Raw genomic sequence first — 15,710 nt, 5'->3', positions numbered from 1 at the left:
ATCAAATACTGTCTTGTACTTTACATGGTACTAAATGCTCCTCAGTTGTAACCATACAACGCTCCTCCAATTACAATCACATGTCATGGACATGTGACAAGTATTCTTACATCAGTTATATATGTCATTTGATAGCATTTTCTCACATTGTCCTCAGATTTGAAGGGTCAACTCTTCTGGTCTTCAGTACTGGATGAAAGAAGCGCAACACAGGAATGGGGTACATAGATAGCCCTGTGATGTGCATAAATTGAAAGCTTGGTAGATAAAAAATATTTTGAATGAACTCTAGTGGAGAGGGGCTATTGTGAAACATTTCTGAATGTCAGTATAAATTTGCTGCTAACCTTATTTCTGATGTTATACCAGTTACAGTGATTAATCTTCAGTGGCATTTTTCACAAAATAAAAGCAAGTTTACTAAACAGAGAAAGTTTTAAATTTTGTTCAAAGCATAAAACTGTGTCAGGTCTTAGTTGCTATACAATAAAATAAGAACAGAAATTCATAAAATACATGAAAAACTGCACCATGCGCTATAAATGTGATGTTTGGATCAGAAAATCCGTAGTTTTCATCTAATACTGAAACAGGAAATTATTTAGTATCAATTGATATTAAATTGGCACAATTGAACTAAATTAATGTAAAATGGTTTGGTACACGGCCCAATTTTTCTATTACTTCAAGTGGAATTTTGCATTAACTTATGTAACTCTGCAAATTTTCCACTACTCCGTATTTAATGTTCTAGTTGCAGCATTCTGTAACTTGAATCTATTAAAAACTGTATAACATTCTACCAAAGATGGTCTATAAAAGAAATGGAAATTTATTTTGAATAGTATTCCAATGCCCAAAGCTTTAGAGGTAAGTAAAATGTCTGACTTTATTTCTTGTTGTTATTTAGATGTTTTTGTTTAACTTTTATTGTTCAGTTGATTAAATATAATGGAATCTTTTTTTTTAACTTGCAGGAAAAAAGGCCAACAAGCAGAGAGGACGGGAGATAAACTAAGATACAGCCGTGGAGGGAATACACGTTAAGGAAAAATAATCATTACATTGCATTACGAATGCTTTAGTTGCCGTGTTGGATTTACCATAGGGCTCCTACTATTCATTTGGAAAATGCGTCTTGTTATTAAACATTGTTTTATTCCTCTTCTTCTAATTGAAAGTGATACTACAACTTAATATTAAATAACTAATTTAACCAAAAAATTTGGAAAGGACTAGAAAGTTCTTAACCCAACGCTACTCTGAGTCTAGGAACTTCGGCAACAGCAGTGGACACTTTAATAGGTCACCTCTTTCTGTCCTAGGAAAAGCAGGCTTCCGAAGGGACAGGCCCTCCCCGAGTTTTTTCCCCTGCGTGGAGAGCTCCTGGAGGTCAAAGGTCCAGTACATTGGATTCAAAACAAGCAAACAAAAAAAAAATAAACGTAATAAAGACTTGAGCTAACAGGAGCTGAAGGAGTAGAAAAGGTCCTTTCCTACTTTATTTTTGGGAGGAGGGTTGGGGAGGCAGGATTAGGAACCTAAGTGCCTAAGGATGTCGCCATGCCACCCCCAGCCACGTTTCCAGGAGGGCGGTGGAAAGGCGGGGGAGACGCGGAAGACGCGGTAGGTCCCCCTCCCTCCTTTTGCCCAAACTGCGATTTTCCACCACTTCACTCCGTCCTGTCTCCTCTGTCCGGAGTGTCCAGAAATCGGTGGAGCAACTGGCCTAACCTAGTAGCCCGATTCCCAGTCTCCTAAGCGTCCTGGGGGTTAGAAACCACGTTTTCTCCAAACAGTAGTAGGTTGTAAAGGGAAAAAAAAAATTTTTTTTTTCGTTACAATGCTAGGTCTGCTTGCTCGAATTCTCGTCACAGTCAAAGCAAAAAGCAAACAAAACCCCAAACTACCACCTCCCAATCCCCGTTAAACCGCTTAGGATCAGGTGCTAGAGTTGAACGAGTTGCGTTTTTAGTGGGACGGGGTAAGGTGCAGGGAGAAGCGAAGGTCCGGACCGAGGGCTGCAGGGCCCTCGCTGGGGCATGTCACAAAAGGGGACTTGGGAGGGTGATGCCCGCCTGGGCTGCTACCTTGTGGCTGCGCGAGGGCCGGAGGGGCCAGCAGAACCAGTCCCTGAGCGAGTCCAACTTCCGAATTCCCACGGCCCAGGACTCCGCGGCACCATCTCTACCGCCCGTCCCTCGACTCCCCCCGCCCCCCGCCAGCCCCTTCTCCCCTCAACCCCCGCCAGCCCCTAGTTAAGACAGAGGAACCGCGGTGCGCGGCGGAAGCGCGGCCAAACCAATGAGTAAGTCGGGCGCGGGCACGGCACCTTGTTTACCCCACTCGGCGGCGCGCCCCAGCGGGCGCCTCGTTTGCAGGCGGCGTCGGAGACGCTGAACCCGGGAGTCAGTCGGCCACGATTGGTTGATGATTGGAGGAGGGCGCTGGGTGGGAGGGCCAGGGGCCAAGCGTTGCAGTGCCCGCTCTCTGCCGCTAGATGCCACTCCCTCCCAACGGGAGCCGGGCGCGGGTTCGTGGCCGACAGATGGCGCCTGCGCGTTCCATTCGCCTCCAAGTCGCCGAAGAGCGAACACCCCAAACAATCCCGAAGCGCCACCAAAAAAAAAAAAAAAAAAAAAAAAAAAGAAAAAGAAAAAAAAAAAAAAAAACCCGCCGGATCCGACCGCCACTTTCAAAACCCCCCACCGCTCTAGAACCGCGGGAGCTTCCGTCCCTGAGTAGAATTCGAGGGTGTAAAGAAGAGGAAGGGGAAAAAATCTTGTACCAGCCCAGGGGTGAAGAAGCCCCCGGCCTGAGAAAGAAGGAAGGAGTGGGGGAGGCGAACAGTCTCGTTGCTGCCTCTGTGTACGCTGAGGGGGGAGGTAAGTTATAAAATGGCGGAGGCGAAGCTTCTAGAAGTTTGGAGGGGCACCCGGAGGGCGCGGGGCCCACCGTGAGGTGTGTGTGGTTGAAACAGGGCGAGACAGAGGAGTTGGGAGGGAAAGAGGCTGGGCACTCTGTTGCCATTTAATTTTGCCTCTGCTTCCTTGGCTCCCCTGGGGGGCAGCCATGAAGCGGACGGCTGAGTCCGGCGGGGAGACTCTTCCTCGCCCTCGCAACCCCCCCAGCCCTCCTTTCTGCCCTCTCCCCTCAAGTCGCTGCCCCGACACTTCCGAGGAACTTCCAGCCCCCTTCCTCCCTACCTCCTACTCCTAGAGTGGCTTTCTACGGCAGGACTCTTCTTTTTCGACTACCCTCGCTGAAGCTTTTCTCTTCCTTCCCTCGCCCAACTCTCCCTCGGGGCCTCTACGGAGGACCCCCCCCCCCCAAAGGGTGGCCCAAAATGGAGAACGCGGAGCAGCGCAAGATGGAGGCTCCGCTTCTCTGTGTGGCAGTAGATTTAGGTTCCTTTTCTCCGGCAGGCTCTTAAGCCTCAGAGAGCCAAAACTGGAGGTGGGGTGGGGTGCGAGCCGTAGTCGGGGGAGGCCAGCCGGGGAGGCTGTGGCTGGGGTGGGGGAGAGCGCGGTACTGTGGCGAGGGGAAGGAGGAGAGCAAAATGGTGGTGCTGGGAACCTAGGGGGGAGGGGAGAAAGAGGAGGCTCAGTTGTGTATATTTGGGCCTCGGACCGAGGGAGGCGAGGGAAAATCTACTCGGATCACACCCCTCCCTCGTGCCCCCTCCCTTCTCCCTTCCCCTCCTCCCTCCTCTCGGTCCCCTCCCTCCCTCTCTTCCTCCCTTCCTAGAGAGGGAACAACATTCATGTGACGGGCCCCTCTGCTTCTCCCCCGCCCCATCATCTCCAGCGCGTGGTGGGGGAACTGCTTGGGAAAGCGGTTGGCATCGATCTCTCCATCCCTTCCGAGGCCCGACTTCGGTCAGTTTTCTTAGGGCACCAATTTTCGAAATCGGTTGGGGTCTGGCGGTGTTGGCCCCCGCGCGCAGACCTTGCCCCGAAGGGGGCCCTGCCTGCCTGGCATGGGCGGAGGGGGGAAGGGCGGGAGTGGAAGGCTGTTTGTTGGGGGGTTTTGGCGCCACTTTTGTTTTAGTTTTAGTGCTGCTTTTCATTCCCACCCCCACCCGCACTGTCTTTCTCAAGGCACGAACTGAGCTGATCCTTGCCCCAGGTAGGCAGCCTTCTGCTTTTTCCCTCCACACTTTTATTCTTGCTTGGGGTCGACTTTCTTTTTCTTCGATCACGTATCCTGGAGATCCGTGGCCGGCGATTTTAGGACGCAAAAGGGTCGGATGGGCCATGGGAGAGAGAAGGTGTGGGAAACAGCATCAAGTAGTTCCGCAAAACTTTGAGCCCCGTTCCCATTTTCTTCTGGCCTAGAATCGTAAACGTATTGTTGATTTCGGCCCATTATCCCCCCCCCCCTCGTCGCGAGAATGTCTTGTTTTGCCTTTAGTTTTTTATAAAGCGCTGTAGTTTCGACATTTACTTTCCGCTCCCCCTTGGTGTATGTGTCATTTTATTTTTAAACCTTAACAGTAATGGGCTCTCGTGTGATTTTCGGTGCTTCGGTGTTCGGCTGAAATGTTTAATATTGCATTAGTAGTTTCATCCAGTCTGTGAGACTTTCTCCTCCGTGGCCTAGAATGTTTTTTTATGTTGTTGCCCAGCACCCCCCCTTCCCCTCTCCCTCCTCCTTTCTCTTGGATGTAGTTTTGAAATTGAGGGTCATGGTGTCTGATTAAATGGTTATCTAGGGCTTCCATGCGATCTGTTAGAAACTTTTGATCCTGTAGGGTTAGGTTTAAGTCAAGGAGAAGCTTGTGTTGCTTTGCAATGGTTCCTTAAAATGCGCGGGCCGCCTCACCCCACCCCCCGTCAAGCCCCGTCTTCCCTTCACACTGGAGTGTAAATTCCGTACCCCTTTTCTCCCACGGACCGCCGTGTTTCACAGCAGCCACACCCTGTATTTGTCTCTGTGGATTGGACTCATTATCAGCTTAATTTAGTGACTCTTAAACCACCATGATGGGACTTGCTTAAGCACGAAGCTTCTTTTCCTGTTTAGTCCTAGTGGTTAGTGTCGAAAGAGGAATAATCGAGGTTTCTTGATGAAACCTGGTGCGGTCCAACCTCTGCCTTTTTTTTCTGTTGTCTTTTTTCCTACTCCGGGCTGTTGGCGGTGTCAGCACCGCTGCTGGAGGCGGGGGTGCAGGGGAGAAAGAGTCGGGTTACCGAAGTGCGTCATTCCTGGCTCTAGCAGGGCCTGCTCGGGAGCTGCTGGTGTTTGTTACTGTCCTCGCTGCACTTTCCTGCCAACCTTCTCTCTCTGCGTATTGGTTAGGAGGCAAAGCAGGAGGCGGTCTCCTAATTCTGTCTGTAGCCTAGCGCGTTGCATTTAAGGGTATATGTGAACTTATTATTTTTTTTAAAAGAAAACGGCCCTGGGAAGTGGATACATTTCTGTTTAATGACATACAATTCAGGTAGTTTAGGCTTGGCTTTCATATGTTTTCCAATGAACAGTGGGGTTAATTTTGAACGTTTAAAACCACTTAGGTTAAAATGCCTGGTTTTCTTTCCACATTGATATCAATCTATAATTAGGGATCAGAAGGACCAGTTAAGGCATAAGTGTTCAGCGGTTTTTCAAGTGGTTGAATTGTAATTTTATGACACATTATGTTAAATAGTTTTTTTTTTCATTTTGAGCTAAGGTGCTATGTGAATGCAAGCTAATTGCAGATGTTTAAGTTAATTTTCATCACATATTCTTGTTCTTTTATATATGAATTTAAATGTGTCCTTTTGGTTTTTTTGGACTTTGTTAAATTTCTTAAGGACTTATTATTTTTAACAAAAATTCCTGAATTTATCGTCTATCTAAGAGTTATGTTGGGTGGCGGTATAATCAAATTATTGGACTTAACCAGTTTCATAGGATTTGATACATTTCTGTGCTTGGGGGTTTTCTCAGTGTACTTATTAAGCACCATGTCTTCCTTTTAATAGTTATTGAAGATGATAGGGAAAGGAGTGTGTAGGAGGTAGAAGTGAAACAAAAGTTGCCTTGAGTTGATTATTATAGATAGATGTACACAGGTCTCATTGTTACTATTCTATACTTTTGTGTGTACTTGAAAATTTCCACGAAGAAAATTTTTTGAAGAAAAATTTCCAAATTGTCTTAGAGTCTTAGAGTGTAAAGATTTGACTCTATATTTACAAATCAAAATTATTTGTATAGGAAACTCACCTTGGGTAAAAGTAATTAAACAATGCCTTGCAAACAAAGTTTCACAAAAGTAGTGTGAGCTGAACCAGTATAGAACAAGCACCGTAAACGTTTAGAAGTTGCTTGAACTTTAAATGTGACTTAGTCTGCATGTGCTCTACTTCTAGCTTCCTTTTTAATTCTTTGAGAAGAGGAAAATTCCATTTGCAAATTTTGTAAATTCTGTTTGGGGTCTATATCACCAAGTTGGAGTTAAAGGGATTTACTATTAATAGGGGCTTTGGCAGTTGGCGTGACAGTGGAAGGGGTTGGGGTGTCGCGGGGAGAATTCCTGGTAGGGAGATAGGTAACTGAATTCACTTTCAATATTTGATATTTAATGACTGGGTAGAGAAGTGGATTGCAAAGGGAGTGTACTTATTAACCATTCCTTCCCACTGTGAATTAACTGTAGTATTCTAAGATATCAGAGACTGGCAGGGAGGGTGGAACGGTTTTTTTTAAGCTGATATGAAAATGAATGCTTACATTTAAAATTACTTGACACCGCCTCAACCGATCTGGTGCTGTAACTAGTTAAAATTGATATGTAAAGTGTTTTAGTATTTGCTGTTAAGAATGTTCTGACCATTACCCATCAGTAGTAAAAGTGCTTTGCAATGAAAACACTCAGTCTTAATTGTGTGTTCTAGAAGTATGCCTAAATTCTTTTAAGTTTTATGTTTTGCAATTTTGTATTGTTCATTGTTGGGTTTATTTTTTCCCTGTGAGATGTATTTTTGAATATATATTGAAGTTCTGGAGGAATCTAAAATAGTAGACATTTAGTTTTTATGTTTGATAAAGTGTGTTTGTTCCTTAATGATTATTATAGCAAAATTTCACTAAGGTCTGGGAACAAATATGTTTCATAATTGTTAATATTAGCCTGTATATTTTCACACTCAAAATTTTAGCTTGAGAAAGATATTAAGGGAAGACAGCTCACATATCTCACATATCTATTCATATGCAAATCCTTAGGTAAAAAGTGAGATTGTGATACCAGATTTATTGTGGTAAGGCAATAAGCTAAACTACTAGACCAACAAATCATAAGTTTGGTAACTTTGAAGTTTATTTAGCTAAGATTTTTTTTATAGGTCAGACATCCAAAATTTTAATGAAATTAAATTCTACATTTCTTTTTCATTGTATTCTTTTTCAACCTTACTGACTTCTGTGGTCCTCTGAGGACCTTTGAATTATAAAGAGTGGGGTGGAGTGGGGGGCAGGCTCAGGGTTAAATCTGTTCCTCTGGGAATACAGGGTCAGATGTGAAAATATGCCCTGGACAGTTTAGTAATTCTTAATGTTCTGCATGTTTAATTGATACCACCCACAGTCATGTGTGGGAAGGTAGTAAACAGTGAATAGCATATTCTTTTTGCTTTGGGTTTTTTATAATAGATTGGAAAACTTCAGTTTTTGATGCTTTATGTTAACTTTTGAACTTAAAATATACATTAAATTACATTAAATTAAAATTTACAGGGGCTGACTTGTGGTGTAGTGGAGTGGGTTAAGCCACCACTTGCAACATCAGCATCCCATACATCCCATATCAAAGTGCTGGTTGAATTTCTGATCATGCTTCCTGCTAATGCACCCAGGATGGCAACAGAAGATAGTGCCCTGTCATCCATCTGGGAGATCTGGATGGAGTTTCTGACTCCTGGCTTTGGCCTTGTCCAGCCTTGGCTGTTGGAGCCATTTAGGGAGTGAACAGATAGATGCAGACTCTTTCTTCTTGCACTGTGTGTGTCTGTATGTGTGTCATTCTGCCTTTAAAATAAATAAAATAATTTTTTTTACTATTTTCAGTGAAACACTGTTTTGGAAGTTGGAGAGAAAAAAAGGGAAATTTTCAGCTATGGATAGGCATTAGTATACAGTAAAACGTGGTTACTTGATGGAGAGTAGAAGAAACTTAACAGACAGGTTATTTTAGAACTTCTTTATATTTTTCTTTTGTAATTTTCTGTGTTTAAAATATGTTTAGGGCTTTTCATTTGTGGTTAAGTACTGTTTTCAAATAATAGTTTTTTTAAAAATATACTTTTTAAACTTTTTGAAAAGCTTTATTTATTTAATTGAAAGTTAGAGTTACAGAGACAGAGATCTTCCAATCGCTGGTTCACTCCCCAAATGGCTGCAACAGCTGGAGCTGGGCTGATCTGAAGCCAGGAGCAAGGAGCTTCGTTCAGATCTCCCAAGTGGGTACAGGGGCCCAAGTAGTTGGGCCATCTTCTACTTTCCCAGGCCCATTAGCAGGGAGCTGCATTGGAAGTGGAGCAGCTGGGACTCGAACCTGCGCCCATATGAGATGCCAGAGCCGCAGATGGTGGTTTTACTCACTATGCCACAGCACTGACCCCCTAAATTTTTTTTTAAAGATTTGCTTATTTATTTGGAAGGCTGAGTTACAGCGAGAGAGACAAATGGACAGACAGACAGACAGACAGTCACGGGCATACAGAGAGATCTTCCATCTGCTGGTTCACTGCCTAGATGGCTACAATAGCCTGGGCTGGTCCAGGCTGAAACCAGGAGCTTCATCTGGATCTCCCACTTTGGTGGCATGCCCCTAGTACTTAGACCATCTTCTGCTTTCCCAGGCTCATTAAGCATGGAGCTGGATTGGAAGTGGAGCAACTGGACTTGAACTGGCACCTATATGGTATGCCAGTGTTGCTGGCAGTGGCTTAATCTGCTATGCCACAATACTGGCCACATAATAATTCTTTTTATCTCCAGTTATCATAAATGATGGTTTTTGCATGTTCTGTTTGGCAAAGATCTAAGAAAACAAAATTGTCAAACTGACTTTTTAGCTCCTTGCATCGCTTTCCTTTAATTTAATCAAATCATCTCTTCTGTGTAAGTGATGTTGCTTTGTACATTTTAGAAATCTATACATCTTTAGAAGCTGTGGAAATCTACCTGAATTATATTTTTAATATGTGCCATCTGCAGTTCTTTGGTACTAACCAGTAGATACCAAGACATCTATATAGGGTTAGTGTAAATTGATATTATTAAATTTTTTTACACTCTTTATGCCAAAGAAAGAGAAGATGAATTATCAATGATCTGCTCTTTTTTTATTATGTTGCTTGAAAAACACATGACTAGAACTCTGAAAAACTTTACAACTCTAAGGTAAAATTCCTTTATTAAGAAACAAGTAGTTTAAATTCTGGACCTTGTTTGATGGAGGGAAGAAGTAAGTCCTGTTTACATTTTTGCGAGATTAGTATTTATTGTAATAAAATTTGGTCTGTAAGTTTGTGAAACCAGAGGTATTCTATGAAACCTAATTTGAATGTCTTTCCAATGCCAAGACTGTGTTTTAACATGAATTTTTTCATCTCCTCAATTACCTTGCGTGCTAGGTGGTCCTTATCATTTTACAGATGAGGGGCTTGAGGCTCTCAGAGAGCAAATGACTTGTTCCAAGTCATATTTGGATTAGCCTGGCCTCAAAATGTTGGCGCTTTTTTGTTAAGCTCATTTGTTTCCTTATCTGCTTAAGTCTTTGGCTATCTGTAACTGGAAAGCAGGCAGGCATCACAGTTTTAATATTTTAAAAAATATTTTGTATAGAATGCAAGGTAAATGTAGATTTTTTTTTTGCTTAGTGAAGATGTATTGCTGCCAGATAAAAGGTTCATATTGTCTTGTATACTAATGGCCAAAATAATTGAAATAAATCTCAGCTTTGGTTTTGTGTATGCTCATTAGTGCCTGTGGGATAATGTGTTAAAATTCTTTACACTGAGAGGGGTTATAGTATGGTGTATAGAATGGTTTCCACAGATTTTCTTCTCTATCGTTTTATGCCCTATCTAAAATGGTAGTTAAATGTGTCTGAGAATAGTTCCCCAGTCTTATAGCTTGTTTATTGAGTGGTTAGATTTGAAATAAAAATTTAGACTAACCTAAGAGTGCATGACTCTGGTTCTGTAGGGTGATGTTTTCTATTATTTAATGATACCTTAAAAATTTCTCTTTCCTTTTGTTAATATCTCTTTTCTTTGCTTCTGCTTTCTTTTTTAGTTCATCTATTAGTTTATTACCTTTTCTAGTTTTTATTTTTATTAGGCAGTTAATATCAAGGCCGATTTAAGTTCATTAGTGATCAGTATCTTGGTCTCAGTTTTCTTTCCTCTTGTTCTTTTTTCTTCCTGCTTTTCATATACTGTAAGTAGGGTTTTTCTCATCTGAAAGAATACTGAATGTTCAACTTTTGAACTAAGATAAATTAGTGGAGAGAGATAAAAGTGATGATGTATGTTGATACTTTTAGAAGTAAGTTTATATATTTTATCTCGATCATTTCCTTAAGCCTCATCCTGTAGGTAGTAATTTTTCCAGGTGATACAAAGCAATCTTCTACTCAGACTATGTGTTCAATATTGAGTCTTTTCATCCATATTTTCTCCTTTGTATTCCAAGAATATCAACTGGTGTTCCATAACAGATTACATTTATTGTGTATAATGAATCACTTTCTCATCTGTGCATCTTTTAAGATAGTTGGGTACTATCGTTGGGAGAATTCAGGAAATAGTCAATTTTCTGAGCTCTATTGTTAACATGAGGAACCCTGGTTAAGAAGGACTGTTAGAATATTAAGGCACTTGGTTTTACTTTTCCTGTTACTTTATTTCTAGTAATCATAAGATAGCCTGTTTTAAAATTTATGTATGGTAGTGTGAATGAAAATAATGATGGTGCCATCTCTGTGGGATGAATAGGTTAGTTTTGATTTCAGGCAGTTAGTGCTTAGTTGTTCCAGTTGAGTATGGGAAATCAAATGCATAATTTCATTTGTAAAAAAAGAATATTGTGGGTGCACTGTTAATTGTATGGTACAGAATCTTTTATAAAAAGTCATTGACAGTGACTAACAATAGCTAATGAGTAATTCAAAAAGTTTATGGAAAAGTGAAACTAAAAGTATGCATTTATTCTAGTATAAAAATCAGTTTTGAAATCCATGCAGTTTTTTCCAATAATGCACATTTTCCTTGTATTCTGAAAGAAAAATTTGCACCAAAATAAATCCAGATTTCTAATTCAAATTTTCTATGAACTTATTGAAGTACCCATGTACTAACTGAACTCTTTCTGTATGCTAGACAGCCTTTCAAGTGCTTTGTATGTTTTAGTTCACTTAGCCTTCAGAGCCCTATGAGGTAGGATGGCCATGTGATTTATTGCTCAAACCAGGATACTTTTTTTTTTAAGATTTACTTATTTATTTGAAAGGCAGAGCTACGGAGAGGCAGAGGCAGAGGCAGGAGGGTGGAGATAGAGAGAGAGAGAGAGAGAGAGAGAGAGAGGTCTTCTATCCGATGGTTCACTCCCCAGATGGCCACAACAGCTGGAGCTGAGCCAATCCAAAGCCAGGAGGCAGGAGTTTCTTCCGGGTCTCCCATGAGGGTGCAGGGGCCCAAGGACTTGGGCCATCTTCTACTACTTTTCCAGGCTATAGCAGAGAGCTGGATCCAAGGAGGGGTAGCTGGGACTTGATCTGGTGTCCATATGGGATGTAGGCACTGCAGGCGGCAGCTTTACTGCTATGCCACAGTGCTGGCCCCCAGGATACTTTGAGAGTGAAAGGGAGGGGACACCTAACTGGATTGCTTGGTGGGATAATAGCATAAACTATAAACTAGGACTATTCCAGAGAAAGTAGGATGTATGATGACTCTAATTAATACCACTTTTTGAGAAGAGGGAAACCGAAGCCTAGGAAGGCCGAGTAACTTGCCCAGTTAGTAAGTGGTAAGAAGGGATTGGAAACCCCTACAGAGATTTCTGTGGGCATGAAAGTGATTTAAGTTACTTTAAATAGTCATAATCTGAGAGTGAGTTTGTTTACTTTTACTCTTTTGGGGGAGTTTTTATTGGTACAGGGTCAGTAGTAAAAGACAAGATACAGTGTTTTTTAAAACCCAGGAGAATTTCCACTTGGGTTATTTCAAGTGACTGTTAGACTGGGGTGATTATATGTCTTGATGTTGAAAAGCAACTTCCCTAAGGTTCACTACAGTAACAAAAACAAAGGATACTCCAAAATAACTACATTTGAGTTTATTTCTGTTACACAGTCTCCCTTTACATTTTGCTGGTAGGAAATGTGGATTGTATGATTCTTCATGGGGATTCTTCCAAGGAAAATTTTTTCTGTGAAGTCAGCTGAGAGGGGAAACAATTTTGTGATTAAGAAACAATATTAGAAAAGAAAAAAAAAAGTTGAATTTAGAGATTTATCTGAAGTTCAACTGACTCTAATGTAATTTGAGAGCTAAGTCTTGTAGAGATTCATATGTTATTTCCCAAAATAATAGTCCTTTTATTTATGACTTTTTACAGTTAATTTGCATGTCTGGCCTGTTTGTGGTTCCCTTCTTTACTCCTCTCAGATTTAATGAAGGTGAATTCTAATGAAGAGAAATGATTTTAACACATTTGTGAGTCATGTTGCAAACTAAGATTTTTTTCCTTTCCTGAGTGGGAATGAGTGGTGGAGATCTGATCATAAGACGACTTCCAAGTTTTTTCTGCACTTGTATTTCTCATATTTGGCCATTTTAATATTTCATTGAGCAATTTGTTTTTTCCTCTAGCTAGTTCATTTTTGGAGGTTTTTTTTTTGATGTTACTGTCTTTTTCTGTTTTTAAAAAGAGTTATTTATTTGAAAGGCAGAGTGACGGGGAAGGAGAAAAAGAGAGAGGTGTCTTCCATCTGTTGGTTCACTTTCCAAATATCTGCCAGCAGCCAGGGCTATGCTAGAACAAAGCCAGGAGCAAGCACTCTGATGTGGGATGTAGGTTTCCTAATAAGCACGGCTTAACACTTTGTGCTACAATGCCCACCCCTCTTTTCTTTTTCTTAAGCTTTATTTATATGAGAGGCAAGGGGAGAGAACCCACACCAAAGAACGGACTCCCTCTCCAAAAAAAAAAAAAAAAAAGAGAGAAAGACCTCTGTTTCACCCTCCAAATGCTTGAGACAGCAGGGATGATCTGAAGCTGAGAATTCTACTACAGGTCTCTAATGTGCGGGGCTGGAACCCAATTTATTGATCCATCGCTACTTCCTTCCAAGGTGATGGGAGCTTTAGTAGGAACTTCGGAACTTGGAGTCATGAGCAGAGCTAGAGCCAGGTACTCTGATGTGGGAAATGGGTATCTTAACCATGAGGCACTAGGCTAAATGACCATTCTCATCATGTAGTTTTTTGAAGTTTCTTTCTTTATTTTATTTTATTTTATTTTATTTATTTATTTTTTTTGACAGGCAGAGTGGATAGTGAGAGAGAGAAACAGAGAGAAAGGTCTTCCTTTTTGCTGTTGGTTCACTCTCCAATGGCCGCTGCGGCCGGCGCATCTCGCCGATCCGAAGCCAGGAGCCAGGTGCTTCTCCTGGTCTCCCATGCGGGTGCAGGGCCCAAGCACTTGGGCCATCCTCCACTGCCTTCCTGGGCCATAGCAGAGAGCTGGCCTGGAAGAGGGGCAACCGGGATAGAATCCAGCGCCCCAACCGGGACTAGAACCTGGTGTGCCGGCGCCGTAAGGCAGAGGATTAGCCTGTTAAGCCACGGCGCCGGCCTCTTTCTTTTTTTTAAAAGATTAATTTCTTTACTTGAGAGGCAGAGTTACAGACAAAGGGAGAGACGGAGAGGTCCCCAGATGGCTACAACAGCTGGAGCTGGGCTGATCTGAAGCCAGGAGCCAGCAGCTTTTTCCTGGTCCCCTATGTGGGTACAGGGGCCCAGGCCATCAGCAGGGAGCTGGATCAGAAGTGGATCAGCCAGACTCGAACCGGTGCCCACATGGGATGCTGGCACTGCAGGCAGATGGCTTAACCCACTACACAGCGCCGGCCCCTAAAGTCTCTTAATTAGTTCATCAAAATCATCATGAGAAGATTAGCTTGAAGGAGTACTGCATTTTTGATCAGATAAAGAAGTACATGGGCTGCATAGTGACTCCTGGGTCCATGGGTGGAATAATGGAGGTTTGTAAATACTTTGAAGTTATGTACAAAATGCATGTGTACATTTTTGTTTTGAAAGATTTATGTATTTGTTTGAAAGGCAGAGTTACAGAGAGGGAGAGGCAGAAAAAGAGGGGTCTTCCAACCAGTGATTAACTCCCCGAACAGCTGTGATGGCTGGAGCTGGGCTGATCCAAAGCCAGGAGCTTCTTCTGGGTCTCCAACGTGGGTGCAGGAGTTCAAGGACTTGGACCATCTTCTGCTGCTTTTCCAGGCACATTAGCAGGGAGATGGACAGCTGGGACTCAAACTGGTGCCCATATGGGATGCCAGTGCGGCAGGCAGCAGCTTTACCTGCTCCACCACAGCACTGGACCTACATGTGTGCATTTCATCAGATTATCAAGAGCTCATTCATTGTTAAAAAAAAAGTGTGTGTGTATGTATATATGTATATATATATGTGTGTGTGTGTGTATATATGTGTATATTTATATATATATATATATTTATTTATTTAAAAGCCAGAGCAACAGAGATAAAAGGAGAGACAGATTCTCTATCTGCTTGTTCATGCTCCAGATGGCTGCAACACCCAGGGGTAGGCCTGGCTGAAGTAAGGAGCCAGGAACTCCATTCAGATTTCTGACATAGGTGGCAGGGGCCCAAGTACCTGGGTCATCTGCCGCCTTCCCAGGTGCATTTTGCAGGAAGCTGAGCATCTAGGACTCAAACTCTGATATGGGGTGCCAGTGTCGTAAGCAGTGGCTTAACCTGTTCACCACAATGCCAGACCCAGGATCCTTATTTTTAAGAAACATAATAATGGGTTCTGGTGTTGTAGCACCATGGATTATCTGTGGCATGACATGCTGGCATTTCTTGGAGTGTGAGTTCAGGTCCTGGTTGCTCCACTTCTGGTCCAGCTCCCTGCTAATGTGCCTGGAAAAGTAATAGAAGATGGCCCAAGTCCTTGGGCTCCTGCACCCACTTGGGAGACTTGGATGCAGTTCCAGGCTTCTGGCTTTGGCCTTGACCAGCACTGGTCATTTGGTGAGTGAACCAACAAATGGAATGTTTCTGTCTCTGTCTCTGTCTCTATGTATATGATCGCTATGCCTTTCAAACAAATGATGTCTTTAAATTTTTTTTTTATTTGAGAAAGATGCAGGCAGAAAGAGCTCCTATCTGTTAATTCACTCTCCAAATGCCTGTAAGACAGCAGTGGAGAGCTCAATCCAGGTTTCTCATGTGTGTGGAAGGGATCCAAATATCATGTGTGGCTATCACCAGCTATTACCTCCTAGAGTGTGCATCAGCAGAAAGCTTAAATGGAGAGTGGAACTGGGACTTGAACCCAAGTTAGGCCAAATGTCCACTCCCTTTGTGTGTTTTTGTTTCAAGTTCTAAATGTGTGATTTTTTTTTTTTTAGTAATCCTATGATTAATTTTCTGAATTCTATTTCTG

The 15,710-nt window shown here is 42.4% G+C and overlaps 2 protein-coding genes across 5 annotated transcripts in view; both read left to right on the top strand.

Annotated features, from left to right (window-relative positions):
• XIAP (X-linked inhibitor of apoptosis) overlaps positions 1 to 1,064 on the top strand; it is a 106,728-nt gene extending 105,664 nt beyond the window's left edge. Inside the window, exon 7 of the mRNA XM_062183336.1 lies at positions 978 to 1,064. Coding sequence (XP_062039320.1) covers positions 978 to 1,018 — 41 coding nt within the window. The 3' untranslated portion in view covers positions 1,019 to 1,064. The remainder of the gene's footprint in view (positions 1 to 977) is intronic.
• Positions 1,065 to 2,569: 1,505 nt separating this feature from the next.
• Positions 2,570 to 15,710, top strand: part of STAG2 (STAG2 cohesin complex component) — a 176,759-nt gene continuing 163,618 nt past the window's right edge. The window contains exon 1 of one of the 4 annotated variants that reach the window (XM_062184586.1): positions 2,570 to 2,885. The gene's annotated coding sequence lies outside the window, so the exon portion shown is untranslated. Of the gene's footprint in view, positions 2,886 to 3,734; positions 3,879 to 4,088; positions 4,129 to 15,710 lie in introns of those variants that run through there. The other 3 variants (XM_062184589.1, XM_062184587.1, XM_062184588.1) reach the window with 3 other exon arrangements.

This window comes from Lepus europaeus, chromosome X (genome assembly GCF_033115175.1).
Source record: "Lepus europaeus isolate LE1 chromosome X, mLepTim1.pri, whole genome shotgun sequence".
In the NCBI taxonomy this organism is placed as follows: domain Eukaryota; kingdom Metazoa; phylum Chordata; class Mammalia; order Lagomorpha; family Leporidae; genus Lepus; species Lepus europaeus.
This window is presented reverse-complemented; position numbering and strand designations above follow the sequence as displayed.